This window comes from Lithobates pipiens, unplaced genomic scaffold (genome assembly GCF_037356315.1).
Source record: "Lithobates pipiens isolate NorthernLeopardFrog02 unplaced genomic scaffold, aLitPip1_a1.2 Scaffold_8, whole genome shotgun sequence".
In the NCBI taxonomy this organism is placed as follows: Eukaryota; Metazoa; Chordata; class Amphibia; order Anura; family Ranidae; genus Lithobates; species Lithobates pipiens.
Genome location: NW_027507903.1, coordinates 692665195 through 692678695, shown reverse-complemented (window position 1 = coordinate 692678695; position 13501 = coordinate 692665195). Strand labels below are relative to the sequence as shown.

Here is a 13501-nt window from a genome sequence, read left to right as displayed (position 1 = left end):
CCAATACCGATGTCCAGTATATAGAATATGCATCACTATAGGGTACAGTACGTAGGTTCTTATACGAGACACGAAGAGATGGAACCTTGAGGAGATGCCGTAAAATCACTTATAGACCCTATAGATGTATCTGATAGACCCCCATAGCCCCCCCCCCCCGCTTATACCCCTATGCAGGCACCCAGAATATGGAGTATACATGACTAATATATAGAATATAGCATGTGACCTTATATAGGAGACAGGAAGAGGTGGAACCTATAGGAGATGCCTCCATCCCATACAGACACCCAACATATAGAATATACATCTGTATGGGACACCCAGCGTGGTACATCCGCCCTCTTCTGAGATACGACCAATCAGCGCTTGTGTAGAGTCTGTGTGGGCATGTCTCTTCCGGGATGAGAGCGATATACATTATTGGAATATACTACTAAATGTGATATCACCCCAATATCTGATCCGGTGTATGATAGGACAATCAATGTGATATCACCCCAATATCTGACCCGGTGTATGATAGGACAATCAATGTCATATCACCCCAATATCTGACCCGGTGTGTGATAGGATAATCAATGTGATATCACCCCAATATCTGACCCGGTGTATGATAGGACAATCAATGTGATATCACCCCAATATCTGACCCGGTGTGTGATAGGATAATCAATGTGATATCACCCCAATATCTGACCCGGTGTATGATAGGACAATCAATGTGATATCACCCCAATATCTGACCCGGTGTGTGATAGGATAATCAATGTGATATCACCCCAATATCTGACCCGGTGTATGATAGGACAATCAATGTGATATCACCCCAATATCTGACCCGGTGTATGATAGGACAATCAATGTGATATCACCCCAATATCTGACCCGGTGTGTGATAGGATAATCAATGTGATATCACCCCAATATCTGACCCGGTGTATGATAGGACAATCAATGTGATATCACCCCAATATCTGACCCGGTGTATGATAGGACAATCAATGTGATATCACCCCAATATCTGACCCGGTGTATGATGGGACAATCAATATATCACCCCAATATCTGACCCGGTGTATGATAGGACAACCAATGTGATATCACCCCAATATCTGACACGGTGTATGATGGGACAATCAATGTGATATCACCCCAATATCTGACCCGGTGTATGATGGGACAATCAATGTCATATCACCCCAATATCTGACCCGGTGTATGATGGGACAATCAATATATCACCCCAATATCTGACCCGGTGTATGATAGGACAATCAATGTGATATCACCCCAATATCTGACCCGGTGTATGATAGGACAATCAATGTGATATCACCCCAATATCTGACCCGGTGTATGATAGGACAATCAATGTGATATCACCCCAATATCTGACCCGGTGTATGATGGGACAATCAATATATCACCCCAATATCTGACCCGGTGTATGATGGGACAATCAATGTGATGTCACCCCAATATCTGACCCGGTGTATGATGGGACAATCAATGTGATATCACCCCAATATCTGACCCGGTGTATGATGGCACAATCAATATGATATCACCCCAATATCTGACCCGGTGTATGATAGGACAATCAATGTGATATCACCCCAATATCTGACCCGGTGTATGATGGGACAATCAATGTGATATCACCCCAATATCTGACCCGGTGTATGATGGGACAATCAATGTGATATCACCCCAATATCTGACCCGGTGTATGATGGCACAATCAATATGATATCACCCCAATATCTGACCCGGTGTATGATGGGACAATCAATGTGATATCACCCCAATATCTGACCCGGTGTATGATAGGACAATCAATGTGATATCACCCCAATATCTGACCCGGTGTATGATAGGACAATCAATGTGATATCACCCCAATATCTGACCCGGTGTATGATAGGACAATCAATGTGATATCACCCCAATATCTGACCCGGTGTATGATGGCACAATCAATATGATATCACCCCAATATCTGACCCGGTGTATGATAGGACAATCAATGTGATATCACCCCAATATCTGACCCGGTGTATGATGGGACAATCAATGTGATATCACCCCAATATCTGACCCGGTGTATGATGGGACAATCAATGTGATATCACCCCAATATCTGACCCGGTGTATGATGGCACAATCAATATGATATCACCCCAATATCTGACCCGGTGTATGATAGGACGATCAATGTGATATCACCCCAATATCTGACCCGGTGTATGATAGGACGATCAATGTGATATCACCCCAATATCTGACCCGGTGTATGATGGGGCAATCAATGTGATATCACCCCAATATCTGACCCGGTGTATGATAGGACAATCAATGTGATATCACCCCAATATCTGACCCGGTGTATGATAGGACAATCAATGTCATATCACCCCAATATCTGACCCGGTGTATGATAGGACAATCAATATGATATCACCCCAATATCTGACCCGGTGTATGATAGGACAATCAATGTGATATCACCCAATGGGATATCACCCCAATATCTGACCCGGTGTATGATAGGACGATCAATATGATATCACCCCAATATCTGACCCGGTGTATGATAGGACAATCAATATGATATCACCCCAATATCTGACCCGGTGTATGATAGGACAATCAATGTGATATCACCCCAATATCTGACCCGGTGTATGATAGGACAATCAATGTGATATCACCCCAATATCTTACACGGTGTATGATGGGACAATCAATGTGATATCACCCCAATATCTGACCCGGTGTATGATAGGACAATCAATGTGATATCACCCCAATATCTGACCCGGTGTATGATGGGACAATCAATATGATATCACCCCAATATCTGACCCGGTGTATGATAGGACAATCAATGTGATATCACCCCAATATCTGACCCGGTGTATGATAGGACAATCAATGTGATATCACCCCAATATCTGACCCGGTGTATGATAGGACAATCAATGTGATATCACCCCAATATCTGACCCGGTGTATGATGGGACAATCAATGTGATATCACCCCGATATCTGACCCGGTGTATGATAGGACAATCAATGTGATATCACCCCAATATCTGACCCGATGTATGATGGGGCAATCAATGTGATATCACCCCAATATCTGACCCGGTGTATGATAGGACAATCAATGTGATATCACCCCAATATCTGACCCGGTGTATGATAGGACAATCAATGTGATATCACCCCAATATCTGACCCGGTGTATGATAGGACAATCAATGTGATATCACCCCAATATCTGACCCGGTGTATGATAGGACAATCAATATGATATCACCCCAATATCTGACCCGGTGTATGATGGGACAATCAATGTGATATCACCCCAATATCTGATCTGGTGTATGATAGGACAATCAATGTGATATCACCCCAATATCTGACCCGGTGTATGATAGGACAATCAATGTGATATCACCCCAATATCTGATCTGGTGTATGATAGGAAATCAATGTGATATCACCCCAATATCTGACCCGGTGTATGATGGGACAATCAATGTGATATCACCCCAATATCTGACCCGGTGTATGATGGGACAATCAATGTGATATCACCCCAATATCTGACCCGGTGTATGATAGGACAATCAATGTGATATCACCCCAATATCTGACCCGGTGTATGATGGGACAATCAATGTGATATCACCCCAATATCTGACCCGGTGTATGATAGGACAATCAATGTGATATCACCCCAATATCTGACCCGGTGTATGATAGGACAATCAATGTGATATCACCCCAATATCTGACCCGGTGTGTGATAGGATAATCAATGTGATATCACCCCAATATCTGACCCGGTGTATGATAGGACAATCAATGTTATATCACCCCAATATCTGACCCGGTGTATGATAGGACAATCAATGTGATATCACCCCAATATCTGACCCGGTGTGTGATAGGATAATCAATGTGATATCACCCCAATATCTGACCCGGTGTATGATAGGACAATCAATGTCATATCACCCCAATATCTGACCCGGTGTATGATAGGACAATCAATGTGATATCACCCCAATATCTGACCCGGTGTATGATAGGACAATCAATGTGATATCACCCCAATATCTGACCCGGTGTATGATAGGACAATCAATGTCATATCACCCCAATATCTGACCCGGTGTATGATAGGACAATCAATATGATATCACCCCAATATCTGACCCGGTGTATGATAGGACAATCAATGTGATATCACCCAATGGGATATCACCCCAATATCTGACCCGGTGTATGATAGGACGATCAATATGATATCACCCCAATATCTGACCCGGTGTATGATAGGACAAATCAATATGATATCACCCCAATATCTGACCCGGTGTATGATAGGACAATCAATGTCATATCACCCCAATATCTGACCCGGTGTATGATGGGACAATCAATGTGATATCACCCCAATATCTGACCCTTCTCTCCTCCCCCAGAACGAGGAGAACGACAATCTCCTGGGCAGCAGAGTCTACTTCCCCAGCACCAACCAGGGCCTGGGCAGCATCGACCTCAAGTACTTCCCCTACTATGGAAACCGGGCACAGGTAAGAACCTCCCCCGTTGGGGAGAATTCATCAACCAATCAGATGCTGTGTTTCCTGCGCCAATCTCACTTTTCTTGGTCTTCTCTCCCCCCCCACAGAAAAATTACACGCAGCCATTCGTGGCGGTGAAATTTCTGAACGTGACACAGAACATGGACCACAACGTGGAATGTCGGATAAACGCTGCCAACATCAAAAACCAGGACGAACGGGACAAGTTCCAGGGGCGGGTGATCTTCAGGCTGAGGATTGACTCTTGAAGACTCTACTAGGTGAAGACTGCCCAACGTTCCTCCTCGTCTTCCCCGACATAGACTGGCAGAGCCGGGAACAGGCTCGTAGCCGTAGGATATCGCTGCCTCCCCCCACCCCCATCCTGCCCACACTTCTGTCTCCGTACACGGACTGCCACGCCAGGCTGGGGGGGGATAACAAAGAGGACACGTTTCCAGCACCACGTAGGCTTATTTCCCCTATAGAAACTACCACTACAACATGTCCACACACATGCCACTGTCTTTACCAAGAAGTGTTCAGACAATTGCCAATACCCCCACTAAAGGGCATATCGTCAATTTCTAGTGTCCCCATCTAAGGGCGTCCAACCAACTGCCACGTCTCTACCAAAAAGCATCCAATCAACTGCCACTGTCCCTGCCTAGGATCATTCAGGCAACTTCCACTGCCCCCTCCAAATAACCGTGCAAACTGCCGCCACCATCCCCACCAATGTGCGTCCAATAAGCTGCCACCATCCCCACCAAAGGGTGTTCATTAAGCCCCTATTGCCCCCACCAACGGTTGTCTAATCAACTGCTATTGTCCCCATCTAAGAGTTTCCAAACAACTGCCACCATCCCCACCAAAGGTTGTCCAAACAACTGCCACCGTCCCCACCAAAGGTTGTCCAAACAACTGCCACCATCTCCACCAAAGGTTGTCCAAACAACTGCCACCGTTCCCACCAAAGGTTGTCCAAACAACTGCCACCATCCCCACCAAAGGTTGTCCAAACAACTGCCACCGTCCCCACCAAAGGTTGTCCAAACAACTGCCACCATCTCCACCAAAGGTCGTCCAAACAACTGCCACCGTCCCCACCAAAGGTTGTCCAAAAAACTGCCACCGTCCCCACCAAAGGTTGTCCAAAACAACTGCCACCATCTCCACCAAAGGTTGTCCAAACAACTGCCACCGTCCCCACCAAAGGTTGTCCAAACAACTGCCACTGTCCCCACCAAAGGTTGTCCAAACAACTGCCACCAACCACACCAAAGGTTGTCCAAACAACTGCCACCGTCCCCACCAAAGGTTGTCCAAACAACTGCCACTGTCCCCACCAAAGGTTGTCCAAACAACTGCCACCAACCACACCAAAGGTTGTCCAAACAACTGCCACCATCCCCACCGAAGGTTGTCCAAACAACTGCCACCGTCCCCACCAAAGGTTGTCCAAACAACTGCCACCGTCCCCACCAAAGGTTGTCCAAACAACTGCCACCGTCCCCACCAAAGGTTGTCCAAACAACTGCCACCGTCCCCACCAAAGGTTGTCCAAACAACTGCCACCATCCCCACCAAAGGTTGTCCAAAAAACTGCCACCATCCCCACCAAAGGTTGTCCAAACAACTGCCACCATCCCCACCAAAGGTTGTCCAAACAACTGCCACCATCCCCACCAAAGGTTGTCCAAACAACTGCCACCATCCCTACCAAAAGTTGTCCAAACAACTGCCACCACCCCCACCAAAGGGTGCTCATTAGGCCACTATTGTCCCCACCTATGGTTATCTAATCAATTCCTATTGTCTCCATCTAAGAGTACCCAATAAACTGCCCCCACAAAAAGCTAACTACAGCCAAAGGGCATCCAATAAACTATTGCCTACCCCACCAAAGTGTCTCAATTCAACTGCAACTGTTCCCATCTAAGGATGTCCAATTTAACTGCCACCATCCCCACCGAAGGGTGTTCATTAGGCCACTATTGTCCCCACCTATGGCTGTCTACTCAACTGCTATTGTCTCCATCTAAGAGTACCCATTAAACTGCCACCATCCCCACTAAAAGTTAACCAAACTACGGCCACCAACGGCCACCATCCCCACCAAATACAGTAAACTGCCACCAACCCCACCAAAGGTTGTCCAAACAACTGCCACCGTCCCCACCAAAGGTTGTCCAAAAAACTGCCACCATCCCCACCAAAGGTTGTCCAAACAACTGCCACCATCCCCACCAAAGGTTGTCCAAACAACTGCCACCATCCCCACCAAACGTTGTCCAAACAACTGCCACCATCCCCACCAAACATTGTCCAAACAACTGCCACCATCCCCACCAAAGGTTGTCCAAACAACTGCCACCATGCCCACCAAACGTTGTCCAAAACAACTGCCACCATCCCCACCAAAGGTTGTCCAAACAACTGCCACCATCCCCACCAAACGTTGTCCAAACAACTGCCACCATCCCCACCAAACATTGTCCAAACAACTGCCACCATCCCCACCAAAGGTTGTCCAAACAACTGCCACCATGCCCACCAAACGTTGTCCAAAACAACTGCCACCATCCCCACCAAAGGTTGTCCAAACAACTGCCACCATCCCCACCAAACGTTGTCCAAACAACTGCCACCATCCCCACCAAAGGTTGTCCAAACAACTGCCACCATCCCCACCAAAGGTTGTCCAAACAACTGCCACCATCCCCACCAAAGGGTGCTCATTAGGCCACTATTGTCCCCACCTATGGTTGTCTTATCAATTCCTATTGTCTCCATCTAAGAGTACCCATTAAACTGCCACCATCCCCACAAAAAGTTAACTGCGGCCACCATCCCCACCAAAGGGCATCCAATAAACTGCCACCAACCCCACCAAAGTGTCTCAATTCAACTGCAACTGTTCCCATCTAAGGATGTCCAATTTAACTGCCACCATCCCCACCAAAGGGTGTTCATTAGGCCACTATTGTCCCCACCTATGGTTGTCTAATCAACTGCTATTGTCCCAATTAGGGATGAGCCGAACACCCCCCGGTTCGGTTCGCACCAGAACTTGCGAACGACCCCCGCGTTCGGTACGAACGTTAGAACCCCATTGAAGTCTATGGGACTCGAACGTTCGAAATGGAAAGTGCTAATTTTCACGGCCAATATGCAAGATAGTGTGCTAAAAAGGGTTTGGCGACCTGCCTCCTGCCTCAGGGGACATGGGTCACTGCAAAAAAAAGTTTTAAAAACTACCGTTTTGGCGGGAGCACTGATTTTAATGACGATTAAAGTGAAAAAAAAAAGTGAAATATTCCTTTAAATATGGTGCCTGGGGGGTGTCTGTAGTATGCCTGTGAAGTGCCACGTGTTTCCCGTGTTTAGAACAGTCCCTGCACAAAATGACATTAAACGGAAATAACACCATTTAAAACTGCTTGCGGTTTTAATGTTATATCTGGTTCCTGCAATATGGTTGAAAATCATTGAGAAACATGGCATGGGTAGCCCTCCCTGCCCATTACCAGCCTATTTGGGTCTTGTACGCATATTAAGGGGAACCCCGTACCCATATTAAAAAAAGGAAATGCGTGAGGCCCCCAGGCCCTATATACTCAGAACAGCAGTATACAGGCGGTGCAAACAAGACAGGGACTGTGTAGGTTTGTTGTGTTAAGTTGAATCTGTTTGTAATTTTCAACCGGTACATTTTTAAAGTGTAGCTCCAGTCAAAAAAACTATCTTTAAGCTTTTTGGAAAACATAGGGAAGGGTTATCACCCCTGTATAATTTGTTTTGTCGTCCATCTTTTTTCATCTTACTTGCTGCTGTCTCCTTGCGTTTGCAAGTAGGAGATGTTTGTCAGTTGGATGTTTGAAAGTAGGGGCCTGCCCTATATTATAGCGGTATGTACTGGGTACAGAGCACGCAGACGCACGCACTATCTCCTAACACTACTGACTGCAAGCTCTATTATTAACCACTTGTTAGCCCAATGTTTGCATAAAGTGAAAGACGAAGTTATGCTGAGTAAATAGATATCAAACATGTCACTCTTCAAAATTGCACATGCCCGTGGAATGGCGCCAAACGTCGCTACTTAAAAAATCCCCATAGGCGACGCTTTAAATTTTTTTTTACTGGTTACATGTTTTGAGTTGCAGAGGAGGTCTAGGACTAGAATTATTGCTCTCGCTCTAACATTCTCGGCGATACCTCACATGTGTGGCACATGCGAGCACATGGGGACATGGGCGCTTTAATTTTTATTTTATTTTTTTATTGTTCATTTTACTTTATTTATTTTAGTTTGACATTTTTTTTCCCAAAAATATATTTTTGATCACTTTTATTCCTATTACAAGAAATGTAAACATCCCTTGTAATAGGAATATGGGGTGACAGGTCCTCTTTACAGTGAAATCTGGGGGGTCAATATGACCCCACATCTCACCTCTAGGCTGGGAAGCCTGAAATAAAAAATAAAAAAAAGATTCTGGCTTTGATGGTACTGGCGAGTTGGTAGAAGCACCCGAGGGCGGTGAGGGGTGGGGGGCGTCTATGTCTGGGTACTTCAGGGTATCACCGAGTATGGCTGGGTATCTCTGAGTATGGCTGGGTATGGCAATTTATGGCAGGGTATTACAGAGTATTGGGGGGGTATTGGCGGGGTACTACAGAGTAATAGCAGGGTACTGCAGAGTATTGGGGGTACTGCAGAGTAATGGCGGGTACTGCAGAGTATTGGGGGGTACTGCAGAGTAATGGGGGTTACTGCAGAGTAATGGCGGGGTACTGCAGAGTAATGGCAGGGTACTGCAGAGTAATGGGGGTACTGCACTGCAGAGTAATGGCAGGGTACTGCACTGCAGAGTAATGGCGGGGTACTGCACTGCAGAGTAATGGGGGGTACTGCAGAGTAATGGCGGGGTACTGCAGAGTAATGGCAGGGTACTGCAGAGTAATGGCGGGGTACTGCAGAGTAATGGCAGGGTACTGCACTGCAGAGTAATGGCAGGGTACTGCACTGCAGAGTAATGGCAGGGTACTGCACTGCAGAGTAATGGCGGGGTACTGCACTGCAGAGTAATGGCAGGGTACTGCACTGCAGAGTAATGGCGGGGTACTGCACTGCAGAGTAATGGCGGGGTACTGCACTGCAGAGTAATGGCGGGGTACTGCACTGCAGAGTAATGGCGGGGTACTGCAGAGTAATGGCGGGGTAGTGCAGAGTAATGGCAGGGTACTGCACTGCAGAGTAATGGCGGGGTACTGCACTGCAGAGTAATGGCGGGGTACTGCACTGCAGAGTAATGGCGGGGTACTGCAGAGTAATGGCGGGGTAGTGCAGAGTAATGGCAGGGTACTGCACTGCAGAGTAATGGCGGGGTACTGCACTGCAGAGTAATGGCGGGGTACTGCAGAGTAATGGCGGGGTAGTGCAGAGTAATGGCAGGGTACTGCACTGCAGAGTAATGGCGGGGTACTGCACTGCAGAGTAATGGCGAGGTACTGCACTGCAGAGTAATGGCGGGGTACTGCAGAGTAATGGCGGGGTAGTGCAGAGTAATGGCAGGGTACTGCACTGCAGAGTAATGGTGGGGTACTGCACTGCAGAGTAATGGCGGGGTACTGCAGAGTAATGGCGGGGTAGTGCAGAGTAATGGCAGGGTACTGCAGTGCAGAGTAATGGCGGGGTACTGCACTGCAGAGTAATGGCAGGGTACTGCAGTGCAGAGTAATGGCGGGGTACTGCACTGCAGAGTAATGGCGGGGTACTGCAGAGTAATGGCGGGGTACTGCAGAGTAATGGCGGGGTACTGCAGAGTATGCACTGGTATTGCAGAGTATTGGCAGGGAATTGAGGGGTTAAATTCGGTGAGCAGCGATGTGGGCACTGCAGATGCAGCCCACATCGCTGCTGACACCGATCTCTTCCCCCTCCGCTGTACCGATCGGTACAGAGAGGGGAGGGAGGAACCGGCGTCATAACATGACGCCGGTTTGTTTCCAAGTGATCACTCCGTCATTTGACGGAGCAATCACGTGGTAAACGGCCGCTATGAGCGGCCGTTTACCGTGATGCGCCGGGTCCTATGGACCCGGCGGTCACGGATGCTCTCGAGTGCGCACACCTCGGGGCACGCGAGAGCAGAATTCTGGGAGGCCGTTAATTAACGGCCTCTCAGAGTTAAACAACCCCCCTGAAGCCGTTAATCGGCAATGGGCAGTTGTTAAGTGGTTAAAGCTAGATCACTAGCTATATAGGTGAGGTGAATATAGTGGTGTATACTGCAGTCAGGGCACAGACAACAACCACTACACAGCAGCAAGATAGGAAATCAGCCAAAAACGATTGGTGTGTACTGTGTTGAAGGTACACAGAACACCCACTGCTTCAGATGCAAAGTAACACACTACACGAAGCCGCCTCAAAGGCGGCCTTATATAGTGTGGGGCGTGCACTACACAGCCTGAGCTATGATTGGCCACAGGCAGGATGCCTGTGGCCAATCATGGCTCTCCTCGCTGCCGGCGCTGCGATTGGCCAAGCATGCGGGGTCACAGTGCATGCTTGGCCAATCATCAGACAGCAATGCACTGCGCCAACGCAGTGCATTGTGGTCCGCGCGTGCGTCACTCGAATTTTGACGCGAACGGCCAAAACGTTCGGAATTCGCCGAACGCACGAACAGCCAATGTTCGAGTCGAATGTACGTTCGACTCGAACACGAAGCTCATCCCTAGTCCCAATCTAAGAGTTTCCAATAAACTGCCACCATCCCCACCAAAGGTTGTCTACTCAACTGCTATTGTCTCCATCTAAGAGTACCCATTAAATTGTCACCATCCCCACCAAAAGTTAACCAAACTACAGCCACCAACGGCCACCATCCCCACCAAAGGGTATCCAATAAACTGCCCCCAACCCCACCAAAGTGTCTCAATTCAACTGCAACTGGTTCCATCTAAGGATGTCCAAAAAACTGCCACCATCCAAGCTGAAGGGTGTTCATTAGGCCACTATTGTCCCCACCATGGTTGTCTAATCAAGTGCTATTGTCCCCATCTAAGAGTTTCCAATAAACTGCCACCATCCCCACCAAAGGTTGTCCAAACAACTGCCACCATCCCCACCAAAGGGTGCACATTAGGCCACTATTGTCCCCACCTATGGTTGTCTAATGAATTCCTATTTTCTCCATCTAAGAGTACCTAATAAACTGCCACCACCCCCACAAAAAGTTAACTATGGCCACCATCCCCACCAAAGGGCATCCAATAAACTGCCACCAACCCCACCAAAGTGTCTCAATGCTACTGTCCCCATCTAAGCGTGTCCAATCAACTTCCACCATCCCCACCAAAGGGCGTCCAATCAACTGCCACCATCCCCACTAAAGGGCGTCCAAACAACTGCCACCATCCCCACCAAAGGGCGTCCAAACAACTGCCACCATCCCCACCAAAGGGCATCCAAACAACTGCCACCATCCCCACCAAAGGGCGTCCAAACAACTGCCACCATCCCCACTAAAGGGCGTCCAAACAACTGCCACCATCCCCACTAAAGGGCGTCCAAACAACTGCCACCATCCCCACCAAAGGGCGTCCAAACAACTGCCACCATCCCCACCAAAGGGCATCCAAACAACTGCCACCATCCCCACCAAAGGGCGTCCAAACAACTGCCACCATCCCCACTAAAGGGCGTCAAAACAACTGCCACCATCCCCACTAAAGGGCGTCCAAACAACTGCCACCATCCCCATTTAAGGACATCCAATCAACTGTAACTGTCCCTGTCATGGAGAGTCTAGACAACTGCCCCCTCCAAAGGGCGTCCAATTAGCTGCCACTCTTGCGACCCAAGGACGTCCAGTCACCATCCCCAGAAATGCTCATCCAATGAACTAATGCCATTACAGGAAAAATGCTGAAGTGCTGAAGATTAGAAATCTTCCCCCAATTTCCGTCTGTCCCTCATCCACACACTGACACCCCTACTAACACAGCGCCCCCCGCAGCACCGCGCCCCCCGCAGCACTGCGCCCCCCACAGCACTGCGCCCCTTCACTGTATATAATGATGTGTACATAACATATTTATTGTAGCGTGGATTCAGATCCATCAATAAAGAGTCTGTGATTTCTACTGCGACTCGTTTCATGGCACACAATGAATGTCAGGAGAAGGACGTTGTGATACCCCCTGCTCAGCTATACCATGGGGACACCAACCTGGGGTGGGGCATATGTACTGACCACCAATGAGAGGAGCATTCCTCACACTGACCACCAATGAGAGGAGCATTCCTCCCACTGACAACCAATGAGAGGAGCATTCCTCCCACTGACCACCAATGAGAGGAGCATTCCTCACACTGACCACCAATGAGAGGAGCATTCCTCCCACTGACAACCAATAAGAGGAGCATTCCTCCCACTGACCACCAATGAGAGGAGCATTCCTCCCACTGACCACCAATGAGAGGAGCATTCCTCACACTGACCACCACTCAGAGGAGCATTCCTCCCACTGACCACCAATGAGAGGAGCATTCCTCCCACTGACCACCAATGAGAGGAGCATTCCTCCCACTGACCACCAATGAGAGGAGCATTCCTCCCACTGACCACCAATGAGAGGAGCATTCCTCACACTGACAACCAATGAGAGGAGCATTCCTTCCACTGACCACCAATGAGAGGAGCATTCCTCCCACTGACCACCAATGAGAGGAGCATTCCTCCCACTGACCACCAATGAGAGGAGCATTCCTCACACTGACCACCACTGAGAGGAGCATTCCTCCCACTGACCAACAATGAGAAGAGCATTCCTCCCACTGACCACCAATGAGAGGAGCATTCCTCACACTGACCACCAATGAG

General features: G+C 48.2%; 1 protein-coding gene across 2 annotated transcripts in view; it reads left to right on the top strand.

Moving 5' to 3' along the window:
- Positions 1–12761, top strand: part of LOC143962457 (sodium/potassium-transporting ATPase subunit beta-2-like) — a 64217-nt gene extending 51456 nt beyond the window's left edge. The window contains exons 7-9 of one of the 2 annotated variants that reach the window (XM_077471727.1): positions 4500–4610; positions 4709–7602; positions 11401–12761. In XM_077471727.1, the coding sequence (XP_077327853.1) occupies positions 4500–4610; positions 4709–4870 (273 nt within the window). In that variant the 3' untranslated portion in view covers positions 4871–7602; positions 11401–12761. Of the gene's footprint in view, positions 1–4499; positions 4611–4708; positions 7603–11400 lie in introns of those variants that run through there. The other variant, XM_077471728.1, reaches the window with a different exon arrangement.
- Positions 12762–13501: the final 740 nt, after the last annotated feature.